Here is a 17,408-nt window from a genome sequence, read left to right on the forward strand (position 1 = left end):
AACTTCGCGGCTTTAAATACCAATCATCATTCCTAATGCCGACTGACAGCCAATCCGAGTCAGAGAGTACGGCAGAATTTTTTTCAAAGTCACACCGCGAATCTGACAACTGGACACACTGCCGAACAAAGACAGTTCTGCACGTCGAAAAGCAAGCCTGAGGTAAGTTAGCTTACAATGTTATTTGCATTCTCTATGGGTTCCGGAGGGCTCGCACCAACGTGCTTTCATACAGTACGTGACCTTAACTTGTGCAGCGATTGGTGGAAAAAATATACCTCTATTAATAATATTTAACGACGTGACTTCCAATAATTTCCTCAGTGCATAACTTACTTGATTCCACAGACATATTCTCCATCTGTAAATGTTAGAAAGTTATGCAAATATTTCCATTTTGAGGTCATGAGTGGACGAGCCTTCAGCAGGCTAAACTTCCGTGAACGAGCATGCGCGCCGAACAGACGGAGCGCAATAGAATAGGAGCGCAATAATTCTGACTAAAATATACATTAACACTAAATAATAAATAGATTTTGCTAATATATTTGTTGTTGAATATTTGTTGTTGATGGTTAACATAAATGTGCTAGAGAATTTCAAACCTACAAGTGTATTTTTATGATATCAGTTTTGTTTTTATTTTCATTTTAAGTTTAGTAAATTTTACTACTTCTTTAAAAAGCATTATTTTGTTTTTAGATCGTAATGTTTGCAATGTTAGAGTGTAATGTGATTTAACCCCTTTTTTGGATAGACTGAAAGGTTGCATTCACTGTTTGTTTTCATAGCCTTCAATATGAACATTGTTTGTAGGACAATATGTACCAGGATATGAAATAACTTTTTTTTTGTTTAAATTAAATACAGATTTAAAAAAAAAAAAAGAAAAGGAAAAAAAAAAATTTAAATACTGAGATTATACCATCGCCATTTAGCCCCAAAATTCAGATTTCTTTGGCAATTGCCCAGCCCTAACTTATGGCATGCTTTAAATGCTGAATTTCCATTTTTAGCGAAGCAGTAGGCTAATGATAAATTAACAATTATCCGTTCTGCATTAATAATTCAATTTGTTTGAGCCTGGAGCAGAAATGCTCCCTTGCGAGGACGGTTTTACGGGCCCTTGAGATTCTGGTTCAGGCGAAAAAGAAAAAATAATGTGTTTTGTGTAAATACTTGCCTCCACACATTAAAATGGCCCCCATATTTTGTATGTTTTATGTGTTACTATATTTTCAATTTATTCTTTGTGCAGCAAATGTGAAATGAATGAGAAAAATTAAAATGTGCTATATACAGTATATAAAGTCGATCGGATTGGATTTTTTTGCTACCGTTTTCTTCTCACCTTTTTTACCCCTGACCAGTTTTCATGCCTGTGTATAGTAGTACACTATTTAGGGAATAATTGACTCCAAACCATTGAATTATTGAAAAGTAATGCATACCAGCAAAGGGAATTTTTATAAAAAAAATTTGGTCTACAATTTTTATGTTTTTGGTTTTTATTTGTCTTGGATTTTGTCTGCCTTAATGTCTACGCTGACACTTTTGGACATTGGTTCTACAATAGCACACCGAAAACTGGATGTTTTCAAAAATGCCAGCGGAGCCCTTTGTCTGGGCAACCCGGCCACGGAAACGCAGTCGGACAAGGGGAAGGAGACTCGGCATTCTCATCAAACTAAGACGTCACGCAAATCGACCCCCGCTACCCAGTATTCTACTGCCAAATGTTCAGTCTCTGGACAACAAGCTCTGCAAGCTGAGATTATGGATCTCTTTCCAACCAGAGGCGAGGGACTGCTGCATTATCTGCCTTACAGAAACTTGGATGTCTGCGGAGATTGCAGACTCAGACATCGAAACGGTGGGGTTCTCAGTACACCAAGCAGATAGAGCGAAAGACCTCTCAGGTAAAAGCAGAGGTGGTGGTGTATGTTTTATGAACAACATATCCTGATGAGATCAGAGGAACGTACATTTTATCAAGTCTTTCTGCTCTCCTGATCTGGAATTTCTCATGCTTCTGTCTCGACTATTCTGGCTACTGAGGCAATTCACAGCGGTCCTCATCACAGCTGTGCACATCCCCCCACAAGCCGACACAGACCGGGCACTCAAGAAACTGTATTAGAGTAGTAAGCAGGAAACTGCGCATCCACGTTCATTGTGACCGGGAACTTTAACAAAGCCAACCTCAAGTCAATAGCACTGAAATACTACCAACACATCAGCTTCAACACACAAGGTGACCGGGTTTTGGACCATTTGGACCACTTACAGGCAGAAACTGAAACAGGAAGCACCTGCCCTCAGAATGATCAAGTGCTGGTCAAACCAATCAGATTCTATGCTACAAGACTGTTTTGATCAAGCGGACTGGGAGATGTTCCGGTCCGCCTGCGATGACATCGAGCTCTACACTGAGAGCATAACGCGTTTCATCAGGAAGTGCATAGATGACGTAGTACTGACCAAAACTGTACGGATCTACCTGAACCAAAAACCGTGGATTAATAGCAATGTTCATGTGGCACTTAATGCGCTAAATCCGCTTTTAATTCTGGGAATGTGGAGGAGCATAAATAAGCCAGTTATCAGAGCAGCCAAACACCAGTACAGGGACAAAATTGAAGGACAGTTCAAAACCACAGACTCTAGAAGCATGTGGCTGGGAATTAATATCATCACAGACTTCAAAGGGAATAAAAACTCTGCTGTGAACACCGCTGCCTCTCTCCCGGATGAGCTTAATAAATTTTATGCTCGTTTCGAGGGAATTAACACTGCCCTCATGGAGAGAGCTCTCACGGGCGAAGATACAGATGTTAGTTCACTCAGCTTCTCTGTAGCGGATTTAACCCGATCCTTCCGACGGATGAATATCCGTAAAGCCGCGGGTCTAGATGGCATTCCGGGCTGCATCATCAGAGCACGCGCGAATCAGCTGGCTGGTGTTTTTACAGACATTTTCAACCTTTCCCTCTCCATGTCTGTGGTCCCCACATGCTTTAAAACATCCACCATTGTGTCCGTACCAAAGCAATTTAAAATCACTTGCTTAAATAACTGGTGTTTTGTTGCTCTGACCCCCATCATCAGCAAATGCTTTGAGAGACTAATCAGGAGATAACATATGTTCTGTTCTGCCCACCTCACTGGACTCACTGCAGTTTGCATAACGCAACAACCCCTACACTGATGATGCCATTGCATCTACACTACACACTGCTCTCTCCCACCTGGAAAAAAGGAACACATATGTGAGAATGCTGTTTGCAGACTACAGCTTAGCATTCAACACCATAGTGCCCTCCAAGCTTGATGTAAACTCTGGGCTCTGGGCTTTAACAGCTCGCTGTGCAGCTGGATCCTGGAATTCCTGTCAAGCAGATGTCAGGTGGTTAGAATGGGCAGCAACATCTCCTCATCACTGACCCTCAACAATGGAGCCCCGCAGGGCTGTGTTCTCAGCCCACTCCTGTATTCCCTATACACACATGACTGTGTGGCAACACAGCTCCAATGTCATCATTAAGTTTGCTGATGATATGATGGTGGTTGGTCTGATCACTGACAATGATGAAACTACAGAGAGGAGGTGCTGTGCACACGCTGGTGTCAGGAGCACAACCTCTCCCTCAACGTCAGTAAGACCAAGGAGCTTGTGGTGGACTTCAGGAGAAAAGACAGAGGACACAGCCCCATTACCATCAACGGAGCACCGGTGGAGAGAGTCAACAGCTTCAAGTGTCCACAGGACAGAGGAACTCACATGGTCCGTCCACACTGAGGCCGTTGTGATGAAGGTAGTGCCTCTTCTTTCTGAGGCGGCTGAGGAAGTTTGGAATGAACCACCACATCCTCGGTTCTACACCAGCACTGTAGAAAGCATCCTGACTGGCTGCATCACTGCCTGGTACGGCAACAGCACTGCCCTCATCCGCAAAGCCCTGCAAAGCGTGGTGTGAACTGCCAGACATATCATCGGAGATGAGCTTCCCTCCCTCCAGGACATTTATACCAGGCGGTGTGTGAAAAAAGCTCAGAGGATCATCAGAGACTCCAGCCACCTGAGTCATGGGCTGCTCTCTCTTCTACCATCAGGACCCGCACCAGGCGACTCCATGAAAGCTTCTTCCTCCAAGCAATCAGACTTTTGAACACTTGATTTCTCACGATCAATATATATCAGCACTGCACTTTATTAATCTTACACTGGACTGTCATAAATTATATTCTCTCTTAACAACACACTGGCAACTGACTATCAACCGATAGCCTGAATGTCAATACAGCACAATACAACCTACTGTAAATTGTATTTATAGTATACACAGTATTATATAATACACAGTATTATTGTATACTGTATTCTATAGTGTGTATATTGTATACTGTACACTGTATATAATTATTTGTATTTTGTGTTGTGTGTAATTATATGTATATTATATATGTAAATTGTGTCGTGTAAATCTGATGTTTATTGTAAATTGGTATATGTCTCATCACTGTCATGACTGCTATTTTGCTCGGAACTGCACCCAAGACTTTCACCCACTGTTGCACCTATGTATATTGTTGAGTGACAATAAAGTGATTTGATTTGATTAACATACCCACAAAGTAAAACAGAGTAGCATTTACACGTCAGGTGATCATTCATTTTCAATAATTCAACGGTCCACAATGAATTATTTGTAATTTTTCCATGGTTACCACATGTATATTTGATTACCTCAAGACTTTATTCAGGGTTTCATCCCAAAAGCACTCTTGTGTGTAGAACTACTTTGTTATGCCACCGAGTTAGCATTCTTAGAAACAGCCAAGCTAACATTAATAGCTGGAAAGCATCACTAAAGCTCCTGAAAGTGTCAGTTTTTAGTAGGGTTTTTTACTTGGACTGTTTCGTGGCAGTCATTGGTTAAACAAGGTTGTCTCTGTGAATCGCGTGTGTGTGTGTGTGTGTGTGTGTGTGTGTGTGTGTGTGTGTGTGTGTGTGTGTGTGTGTGTGTGTGTGTGTGTGTGTGTGTGTGTGTAAAAGAGAGCAAGCTTGAGTGAGCGAGTGTGATTACCTGTGTCTGACCCAGCTCTCAGCCATAAACAATGTCAAATATATTATTACATTATTTACAGTTGAATAAATTATTAGACTGACCAGTATCTTTGTCTTTTTTATACTGTATAGTAGGATGTTCCATTCATTTGAAAATGTTTAACTATTCTTAAAGAATGTGACAAAATGATATTGAACTGTAACCTCATGTCCTATCTAGATGTGACATGACAAAAGAGCTAAAAGTTATCTCTTCCATGTAAATCAGAGTTTTGTCCTAACCAGCCACGACTAGGATGAGCAACATGACAATCTGTTGATTGCTTTGTTTCTATTTCTGTGGCAACGTGCCGGGTAGCCGAGCCCACATTGAACTCTCAGTAGTCAATCCATCTTATTGTTACAGTACATTAAACATCAAATATGTTCAGTGTCACTTCACACAGCAGTTTCATGTTCACTGTGGACAATCTAATTGCGTCACATCTGGTTACGACCCTTTCAACACAATCATCAAACCAATATCTGCTTCAAAACATTTTTTAAATGATGCTGCGTTCGTGTAGTGTCACAATTACTTTAATTGCAAGATGGCAACTTGGAGATTCTACACAGAGCTGATCACATCTCTGGACCTCGGAAATGATTTATTTATATGGCAGCACTCATCCCGTCAAAACTATATTCATTCATTAATTCACCACTATTTATCATGCAAAATGTTAAAAAGCAAAGAAAGCACTCTAGGTAACATTGGCATAATACTGTAGAATGGCATATCACACAGAAATACTGTATGCATTCACTACCTTTAACTGTTGAGGCTTCTGCCATATTGGTTTGTTTTGGATGAAGTCCTGACTGTCAGGGTGGTTCTAGGGTCAGTGGATATTCGGGGCTCAGCCCAGGCCTCTGTGGATAGTTATGGGGCCATCCTTTAATGAAATCTAGGAATAAAATACACTATATTATAAAAGTTTAAATGTTACATCTGTGAGGGGGCATTTATATAATAAATATTTAAATATGATTAAAAACTAAAAGGCCCCACCGTCTTTTGTCTCAACCTCTGGTATGCTCAAAGATCAGAAGCTGCGTGCATTTAAAAAAAACTTTTGTGCAATTGCCGAAACTTCACCAATGTTTTTCCCCATTTTCTGTGGCTAACATTGGCATGTATACATTTTCAAGAGGTACTCGTTTGACTCAACTGCACATCCTCGCACAGAGACTGATTGTGTGGAGTAGTGTATACTTATTCATTGCGCTCGATGCATGCCCCAGGCATAATGAACACAGGAGCAGATTTAATGTATGGAGAATGAAGATTCTTCATCTGCAAGTGGGCGACCCTGCTAAAAAAATCCAGCATTGCTGGTCACCAGCTTATGTTGTATTTTGTGTGCTGGCCCCCAGCATGGAATGCTGGTGTGCTGTGACCTTACCAGACTTCTTAATTCGCTAAACCAGCTTCACCTGAAAGACCATGCTGGTCAACCAACTTCACCAGCTGGGTTTTACTGGTAAAAAGCATTTGATCCTATTAATAAAAAGTCCATCGGAAAACGACCAGATTGTAATAAAAATGTTCAACCTTTCCCTCTCCATGTCTGTGGTCCCCACATGCTTTAAAACATCCACCATTGTGTCTGTATTGTATTGTAATTACAACATGTCCACTGATTTTATGGCATGTATACATATACAGTATCAAAGGCTGATATCTATAAAAATTTGTCTAATGAACTCTGTCTGCCAAATACAAAATAAAATAAAACATTTACGCATTTGGCAGATGCTTTTATCCAAAGTGATTTACAGTGACAATCCCCCTGGAGCAACCTGGAGTTAAGTGCCTTGCTCAAGGACACAATGGTGGTGGCTGTGGTGGCTCAAACCAGCATCCTTCTGATTACCAGATTACCAGTAATGTGCTTAGACCACTACACCACCACCAGTCCACTGTTCATAAAAAAATGAACAATTGTTACGAATATCCAGAGTTGAGGAGAAGTATTACAGGGATCACTGGAGTGGAGAGGAATAGCTAGGAGCAGACATTTTGGAGGTACAGGTAAATTAGTCCATATTCAAAGTTGAGACCAGACACAGAATGGATTAGGAGTGAAGTTTAAATCGAGGAGCTGATTGATGTGGTGATTGGAGGCAGGTGTGGGTGATCAGTATTCAGGGGAGTGAGAGGGTTAAGTTAAAGTGGTAGGTGAGTCAGATGGATTCGTGACACATTTTAACATGTACATATTTAAATAATAAAAATACAGTTGAAGTCAGAAGTTTACATAAACCTTAGCCAAAATGCATTTAAACTGATGTACAAGTCCTGACATTTAATCGTAGAAAACATTACCTGTCTTAGGTCAGTTAGGATCACTACTTTACTTTCTTTTAGCCAAGCATCACATTCCCAGTGGGTCAGAATTTACATACACTTTGTTAGTATTTGGTAGCATTTCCTTTAAATTGTTTAACTTAGGTCAAATGTTTTGGGTATCCTTCCACAAGCTTCTCACAATAATTAGCAGGAATTTTGGCCCATTCCTCCAGACAGAACTGGTGTAATGGAGTCAGGTTTGTAGGCCTCCTTGCTTGCACACACTTTTTCAGTTCTGCCTACACATTTTCTGTCAGATTGAGGTCAGGGCTTTGTGATGGCCACTCCAATACCTTGACTTTGTTGTCCTTAAGCCATTTTGGCACAACTTTGGTGGTATACTTGGGGTCATTGCCCATTTGGAAGACCAATTTGCGACCAAGCTTTAACTTCCTGGCTGATGTCTTGAGATGTTGCTTCAATATATCCACACATTTGTCCTTCCTCATGATGCCATCTATTTTGTGAAGTGCACCAGTTCCTCTTGCAGTAAAGCACCCACACAACATGATGCTGTCACCCCCATGCTTCACGGTTGGGATGGTGTTCTTTGGCTTGCAAGCCTCACCCTTTTTCCTCTAAACATAACGATGGTTAGTATGGCCAAAACGTTTTTTTCATCAGTCAGATCTTTGTCCCCATGTGCACTTGCAAACTGTAGTCTGACTTTTTTGTGGCGTTGATGGAGTAGTGGCTTCTTCCATGCTGAGCAGCATTTCAGGTTATGTCGATATAGGACTCGTTTTACTGTGGATATAGATACATGTCTACCTGTTTCCTCCAGCATCTTTACAAGGTCCTTTGCTGTTGTTCTGGAATTGATTTACACCTTTTGCACCAAACTGCATTCATCTCTAGGAGACAAAACGTGTCTCTTTCCTGAGTGGTATGATGGCTGCCTGATCCCATGGTGTTTATACTTGCATACTGTTGTTTGTACAGATGAACCTGGTACCTTCAGATTTGTGAAAATTGCTCCCAAGGAAACACATTTTTTTTTTTAGGTCTTGGCTGATTTTTGGATTTTCACATGATGTCAAGCAGAGGCACTGAGTTTGAAGGTAGGCCCTTAAAATACATCCACAGGTACACCTCAAAAATTGTCTCCAATTAGCCTATCAGAAGATAATTACCTAAAGGCTTGACATCATTTCTGGAATTTTCCAAGCTGCTTAAAGGCACAGTTAACTTATTGTATGTAAACTTCTGACCTACTGGAGTTGTGATATAGTAAATTAAAAGTGAAACAATCTGTCCGTAAACAATTGTTGAAAAAATGACACGTCATGCACAAATTAGATGTCCTAAATTACTTGCCAAAACTATAGTTTGCTAATGTGAAATCTGTGGAGTGGTTAAAAAATTTTTTAATGACTTCAACCCAAGTATATGTGAACTTCTGACTTCAACATTAAATGATAACTAACCAAGTTCTTTAAGACAAAGTATAAAGTAAATATATTAATGATGATTTGTTTAATGTTTGTTTTATCATTTACCATAATTTAATCTTGATTAATCACAGAAAAATGCGTGATTCATTAAAAACATTGTGTATAACTTAGTGTCAGGAGGCAATCAGGCTCACTCACATCCACAACACAAAGATCACACTCACCCGAATACTAATCACCTGCACCTGTCATCAATCCAGCAATCCAGCAATCACCAGCACTATTTAAGAGCACAACTCACCTCCAGTCTCTGTCAAACCTTGAACGAGGAAATATCCACTAACCTGCTCTCTGTGCTTTTCAGACGATTGTTCCTGAGACTATTCCAGTCTGTTTCCTCAGTACACCCTTGTGTGACTTACCTGTTTTCCCTCGTCCAGAGACTCCTCCATCTCCCTGGTGTTCATACTCCACGTCCTTTGGATTGTGATACTTACCACACTCAAGCCTGCCGTTATCTGCAAGAGAAAAGACGGTCATTCATCAGTATTATACTCACAGCGCCCGTTGATGCATCTGAACTTCCCTACTGTCCTACGAAAGCTTCATTAAAGGTTATTCTGAATCCTTCTAACCTTGTTGTCCTAGTGTGTATCCTGACAGAAGGTTTGACCAAAACCGCTATGGATTCGAACAAACTAATCCTGTGATTAATCCAGCTGGAATTTCCCGCCTGAGCTCGGTGAGCGGAGCTGCAGCGATTCCCACTTCCGCATCTGACGCTCCACCACCGCTGTTTACTTTCTGCCCTATGATGAAACCAGCGCCTTTCTCTGGCCGGGAGGAGGATTGCAACGGATTTCTCCTTCAGTGCTCACTCGCTCTAGAGGTACAACCATACAATTTCCCAACTGAGCGTTCAAAAATCTCCTTCATTATTTCACTCTTATCTGGCCGAGCACTTCAATGGGCAGAATCCATGTGGAATCAGACAGGACCGGTTACTGACTCTCTTCAAAACTTCATAACACACTTTAAAGAAGTATTTGGTTGTCCTGTAGGTGATTCATCAGTCTGTGAGCAGTTATATCACCTCCAACAAGGACAAATGTCTATAACTGACTATGCTATAAAGTTTAGAACCCTTGCCGCCACGCAGTGGATGGAATGAGAGAGCACTCATGACAACCTACCGTCAAGGATTAAATCCAGCCCTCAGATTACAACTCGCAATTTATGATGATGTCATGGGCCTTGAGAAGTTTATTCAACAATCTATCCGAGTCTCTCGCCGAGTTCAAAATTGTTACCCAGATCTTCACCAATCATCATATGCTTCCTCGTCTAGGCCTGCTGATATCCCAGATCACCGCGGGGTTGAGCCTATGCAAATTGACCATACCCGTCTTTCTCCATCAGAAAGAACCAGACGCATGACCCATAATCTCTGTCTGTATTGTGGGGACAACTCTCATTACATCGGTGGTTGTCCTGTCCGTCCACCTCGTCTCTTGGTGAGTTCAGTTGGTAGTCAGTCCCTCAATATTGCTCCTTTATCCACCACCGTTTCATTGATTTCTACTGATGTTACCATCTCAGTTACAGCCCTCATTGATTCAGGATCAGCGGGTAATTTCATCTCGGGCGACCTCTGCCGGCAACTTCAACTCCGAAAATCCTCTGCTCAACACCGTTCACAGCCAAATCAGTGACTGGAAAGACCTTGAATCCTGGGTATGTAAAACACAGAATAAAACCAATCACTTTAAGAGTCGGTTGTCTACACGAAGAACCATTCACTCCTTTGGTGTTAGAAAATTCCACTTCTGCGATCATTCTTGGCAGACCCTGGCTCATCCAGCACAATCCTGATGTCTCATGGAACAACGGAGAAATTCTGCGCTGGGGTTCTACTTGTTTCTCTACCTGCTTCCCTAAGCTTCCAAGACCTGCCTCTACTTCGTCTCAAACTATCTCCATTGCTGTGACATCTATCGAGAGCCCTCAAGCAAAAGCGGACCATGGAAATTCCACCCTGTTATGCCTCCTTTGCAGACGTATTTAGTCCTGAAAAGGCCTCTCATCTTCCCCACACAGACCTTGGGATTGCGCCATTGACTTGGAACCTGATACATCGGTGCCTCATGACCACATTTATTCTCTCTCCATCCCAGAACAACGAGCCATGGAAGAGTATATACAAGAAGCCCTAAATCAGGGGTACATTCAGTCCATCAACTTCGCCAGCAGCATCTAGTTTCTTCTTCAGTGGCAAAGAAAGATGGTGGTCTAAGACCTTGCATCGATTACCGGGCTTTGAATAAGATCACCATCAAGTTTCGGTACCCACTCCCTCTCGTACCCACATCACTTCGAACAGCTACGAGGCTTAGTATCTTCACCAAGCTTGACCTCAGAAGTGCGTATAATCTAATCCGGATACGAGAGGGGATGAGTGGAAGACCGCATTCATTACCCCCTCTGGCCACTACTGAATATCTTGTTATGCCGTATGGTCTGGTCAACGCCCTTCGGTGTTTCAAGATTTCATGAGCGAAATACTCCGTGATTTCCTCAACAAATTTGTGATAGTATATATTGATGACATTCTTATCTTCTCCCAAGACGAATCTTCACATCAACGACATGTCTCCAGTGTTCTCCAACGATTACTGAGATCACTCCCTCTTCCTAAAAGCAGAGAAATGCATCTTCCATCAAGATTCGGTTACTTTCCTTGGGTACATTGTGGGTAAGCAGGGGTGAAGATGGATGAAGGAAAGGTCGCGCAGTCACCTCATGGCCCACTCATCAAACAGTAAAAGAGCTCCAACGATTCCTTGGCTTGCAATTTCTATCGCAGGTTCATTAACAATTACAGTACCATAACCTCTGCTCTTACCTCTCTCCTGAAAGGAAACCAAAATCCCTGTCCTGGAACCTTGAAGCTGACCATGCCTTCCAGGCGTTGAAAAGCGAGTTCATCTCTGCTCCTCTTCTACGCCACCCTAACCCAGACCTCGCCTTCATCGTTGAAGTCGATGCCTCCACAACTGGAGTAGGTGCCATACTTTCTCAGCACCAGGGGATTCCCATAAACCTCTTCCCTGTGCCTTCTTTTCAAAAAAATTATCCCCAGCTGAACAGAATTATGATGTGGGTAACCGGGAACTCCTACGCCATCAAATTGGCTTTGGAAGAGTGGAGACATTGGCTCGAAGGGGCACAACATCCTTTCACGGTACTTACCGATCATAAGAACCTTCAGTATCTCAAAGAAGCCAAGAGACTAAACCCACGTCAAGCCCGTTGGGCTTTATTCTTCACTCGGTTCCACTTCTATATCACCTATCGTCCAGGATCCAAGAATACCCGTCGCGGATGCTTTATCCAGACTCCATGCCCTTCCAGACACCATTGATGAACCTGAACCAGTTCTGCCCACTACAGTTTTCGTCAATCCCATTCAATGGGACATTAATGATCAAATCCAGGAAGCCACGAGACTAGAACCTACTCCACCAGAATGCCCAGACACACTCACGTATGTCCCAGACGAATATCGCCTACCTCTCATCGAATCTGCTCATTCGTCAGTTGGTACGGGTCATCCTGGAGCGACACAGACTTACACTCTCCTACAGCAACGATATTGGTGGCCAGGCATGAGAAGGGAAGTACAACGCTTTGTCCAGGGGTGTCAAATTTGCGCTATATCTAAAACTCCATGTCACTTACCTTCTGGGAAACTATTACCTCTACCTATTCCTCAACGGCCGTGGTCGCATCTGGGTATTGATTTCATTACTGATTTACCTCCATCAGGAGGCAACACCTGCATTCTCATTATAGTTGACAGATTCTCCAAAGCCTGTAAACTGATCCCTTACCAGGCCTTCCTACAGCTCTTGAGACAGCCGAGAGCCTCTTCAACCAGGTTTTTCGTCATTTTGGCCTCCCTGAGGACATTGTGTCCGATCGAGGACCTCAATTCATCTCTCGGGTTTGGAAAGCTTTCTTTCTCTTCTCGGAGTGACGATAAGCTTGACATCGGGATATCATCCCCAGGCTAATGGGCAGACTGAGAGGAAGGTTCAAGAAATTAATCGTTTCCTCCGCACGTTCTGTCAAGATCATCAAGACACGTGGAATCAATTCCTTGCCTGGGCAGAATATGCCCAAAACTCCTTGCATCAGACCACCACAGGGCTAACACCTTTCCAATGTTTCCTAGGTTTCCAGCCACCACTGTTTCCATGGTCCGGTGAGCCTTCCGAGGTCCCTTCAAAGAGTGAAAGAGTGTGGAACGATGCCAATCATCATCTCCAACGGGCCATACACAGACACAAAAGATTTGCAGATGTACGTCGAAATGACACCCCTGTGTTTGAACCTGGTCAACTTGTCTGGCTCTCGACTCGAGACATCCGTCTACGCCAAACATGTCGTAAATTGAGCCCACGATATATCGGACCTTTTAAAATTCTCCATCAAGTCAATCCAGTCACATAAGCTTCACCTACCTCCTCGATTCAAGATTCACCCAGTTTTCCATGTATCTCTCCTGAAACCTCATTATCCTTCTGTTTTTCCTCCCACTACAGAGCCTGATTCTGACCAGACCCCTCCCTTACCTACCATTGAAGAGGACCCCATCTACTCAGTCCACGAAATCCTGGACTCCCGACGTCGGGGTGGTCGTATAGAATACCTTGTCGACTGGGAAGGTTACGGCCAGAAGAAAGATCTTGGGTTTCTCGAGACGATATCCTGGACCCGACTCTTCTCACTGAATTCCACCAACAACATCCACATCGACCAGCCCCACGACCTCGAGGCAGACCACCACGACGTTGGGGTCCTCGGTCCACTGGCGCGGACCCTGGAGGGGGGGGTAATGTCAGGAGGCAATCAGGCTCACTCACATCCACAACACAAAGATCACACTCACCCGAATACTAATCACCTGCACCTGTCATCAATCCAGCAATCACCAGCACTATTTAAGAGCACAACTCACCTCCAGTCTCTGTCAAACCTTGAACGAGGAAATATCCACTAACCTGCTCTCTGTGCTTTTCAGACGATTGTTCCTGAGACTATTCCAGTCTGTTTCCTCGGTACACCCTTGTGTTACTTACCTGTTTTCCCTCGTCCAGAGACTCCTCCATCTCCCTGGTGTTCATACGCCACGTCCTTTGGATTGTGATACTTACCACACTCAAGCCTGCCGTTATCTGCAAGAGAAAAGACGGTCATTCATCAGTATTATACTCACAGCGCCCGTTGATGCATCTGAACTTCCCTACTGTCCTACGAAAGCTTCATTAAAGGTTATTCTGAATCCTTCTAACCTTGTTGTCCTAGTGTGTATCCTGCCACTTAGTGAGTATTGATTCTGACTACCACCCCTGGTGTTGTGAGTTCGAATCCAGGGTGTGCTGAGTGACTCCAGCCACGTCTCCTAAGCAACCAAATTGCCCCGGTTGCTAGGGAGGGTAGAGTCACATGGGGTAAACTCCTCATGGTCACGATTAGTGGTTCTCACTCTCAATGGGGCACGTGGTAAATTTTGCTTGGATCACGGAAAGTAGCATGAACCTCCACATGCAGAGTCTTCGTGGTGTGATGCACAACGAGCCACATGATGCCTATCGAAGATGCGTGGGTTGACTGTCGTAGAAGTGGAGGAGACTGAGACATGTCCTTCGCCACCCAGAGTGAGGTGAGTAACGAGGACCTATTAAATAGTGGGAATTGGGCATTCCAAATTGGGAGAAAAGGATACAAAAACAAAAAAACATTGGATCTATTCACAGCCCTACTTAATATTAAAATATGTTTTGTATCAACTTGATACAGAAGCACTGGTAGATTTGAGATCACAAAAAAATTATTAAAACATTCAGGGCTTTACTAAAAACACTCTGGGTTTAAGCCCCAGTAGCTCACCCCAAGTGCTGCACATTCAAAGATGCAAAAATATTTTACCAATCAGATAATTACGATTTCATAATAACGATAATTCCAACATAATGTGAACACACTATTAATCCACACCTTGCATGCAGCCAGCCATTCAGAATAAATAATTAAACAATGGTGTGTAATTATATTTCACACTGTATATAGTTTTTAACTGTCAAAACACAAAATCCTAGTACAAACATTTAGGAGGTGAGAATAGTCTTTCTGATATATAGATAAAAATGCTAATACACTTGTATTTGTTTATGGTGATGACATGCTGCACTCTCCAGGTATTTCTACATGTCAAAACTATAAACTCATTAATAAACCTCACTAAAATAACCCAAATTCCCAGAATGCCCAACTCCATCCATCCATGTTCTCATCAGCTGTCATTACTGAGAGAGAGAGAGAGAGAGAGAGCGCATATTCTGGGTTTAAGCAAAGCAGATGTTATTTGCGCTAATGGATCTCTCAGGAGCCATGCACAGCTATTTCTGGTTACTCTCCCTCCCAAATAACACGTACCAGTGAGAGTAATGTCTCACAGGTTAATAAACCTCTTTCTAAGCAATCTAGTTTTTCTGAGAAAAACATTTGTGTAATTTGACAATGACTTTAAAATGCAATAATCTGGTCTATTTTAAATTATATTTTACATTATGTAATTGAGAACTATGTGATGCCATAGAAGAAAATGCTGATGCTTGAGACCTAAATAATTAACTATATACAGTATAGATTTATTTATCCATTTGTCAAAGGCTTAGTTCACACAAAAATGTAAAACGTATATGAAGTTAGTAAGAATGTTAGGGCTGACAGCGTAAGAGGCTACATTTTGCCTAAAAACACTTTTTTGTGCTCTAATGAAGGAAGAAAGCCTTACAGATTTGAATCAAAATGAGTTAATGATGACAGAATTGTCTTTTTTGGGTGAACTGTCTCTTTAAATTATCTATTTTCTTGTGAAGAGCTTTCAAACAGCCTTCCTTAACAGACTTCAAAAAACTTGGTGTGGGTCTGCAAGTGGTCACCTTGACAACAGTTACCATTCCGCTGATGACTGGCTTGTTTAGTTGCTAGGTGACCACTGATGGAGCTAGTGGCCCATGGTGTCCTAAACCATAAACCCCTTTAAACTGTTTCCCGCTTAGTCTCTCTCTCTCTCTCTCTCTCTCTCGGATTACTGTTCAGTTCTAAATATCAATCAAACAGTCCAGCGTGGCCTCTGTCCATTTGCTTATGCGTCAGACTCCCCAGGGATGAAAGAGCTAGCTGCCATACGTAGAATGAAATTTGGACACATTGACCCTCTCACACCCGTTTCAGGGGTCTGCAAGTGTTTGAACCAGAATTAATCAATCTGTCTGTTAGTTTTGTATACTATGTCATAACATGTATTATCAACCTCGCTGAAAAGACCAGCATGCACGGTCATCAGCATATGTTGTTTTTGAGATGCTTGTCCCTTGCATGGGATGCTGTTTAATGCTTAAAGATGAAGTGAAACAACTTGCCAGGCACAGCAACACAGACTCATCCAGTGGCGTGAGTTTCTTGCTGGAGTGTTTAGGAAACCTGTGTCAAAACAGTCATAGATCGCAGCAGTGCTTGCCCACTTTTTAAGCTAAAATGTATTTGACAATTGGACAAAAAGACAATTATCCAAAACAGTGTGTGTACTTAACATGTTTAAATATGGAATGAGCTACAATACCATAAAGCATTGCAAATGACAAAATTGATGGAAACATATAAAACTATTGATTTAATGTTTTCCATTATAAGTATAAAACTAGTATATTTAAAGTGTATTGCATAACATTCAGATATATACAAATATATATAGTAGTAGTTTGAGAGTAGAGAGACTGATTCATCTACATCAGTGCATCATGTCTGATGGTGCTCGCTACTTGGCTATTTCGTCGCAGTTTGTTGCTGCATTGACCTGCAAAACCATTCAATATGCAACTCTTTCTCGATTCACTTGATGCAAATGCATTTATCCAATACTAATTTGCATGTTCACAACTCATGAAAGCTAATTGGTCAGTTTGTGTGTGTATATTTCTTAACACTGTCTGTCAATCAAAGATCAGAGATGCTTAAATTATATCTACATTTCTAGCATATGTGATCTGTAAAATGTTCATTAAAAAAGTATGTATTAATGAATTTTGTTCAAATTGACTACATGAACACTAAAGTTTAAAAAAACTCTCCCTCCAAAACATCCCAGTGACTAAAAGGGCAAGAGCTTTTAAAGCTTCTTCATGTAATCCACATCAACACACATTCGCAGGGCACACTCTTGCCGTTAATGTGTTTCCAAGCCCCCTCACATGACGGCTAACCTCTTTTGCTCTGGAAAAACTATGTATGCACTATTCCAACTCATGGCACACTCTTCAAAGCTTTCTCATGCGGTGCTCTCTACCTTTCCATCTACGTATCACTCAGAGATTGTCCAGTGTCCCTTTCCTTTTGCTCTTTGGACTTAATCTTGTCATTTGTTTTAATAATCCATATATACACTATGTTTGCCCCCTGGAATTGATTTTCAGGAGAATTTCTTCTT

At 42.0% G+C, this 17,408-nt stretch overlaps 1 protein-coding gene across 1 annotated transcript in view; it reads left to right on the forward strand.

Moving 5' to 3' along the window:
- Positions 1-17,408, forward strand: part of LOC127633891 (phosphatidylethanolamine N-methyltransferase-like) — a 111,577-nt gene that overhangs the window by 66,368 nt on the left and 27,801 nt on the right. Inside the window, exon 5 of the mRNA XM_052113266.1 lies at positions 9,219-9,468. Within this exon, the coding sequence (XP_051969226.1) occupies positions 9,219-9,468 (250 nt within the window). The remainder of the gene's footprint in view (positions 1-9,218; positions 9,469-17,408) is intronic.

Source organism: Xyrauchen texanus, chromosome 40 (genome assembly GCF_025860055.1).
Source record: "Xyrauchen texanus isolate HMW12.3.18 chromosome 40, RBS_HiC_50CHRs, whole genome shotgun sequence".
In the NCBI taxonomy this organism is placed as follows: Eukaryota; Metazoa; Chordata; class Actinopteri; order Cypriniformes; family Catostomidae; genus Xyrauchen; species Xyrauchen texanus.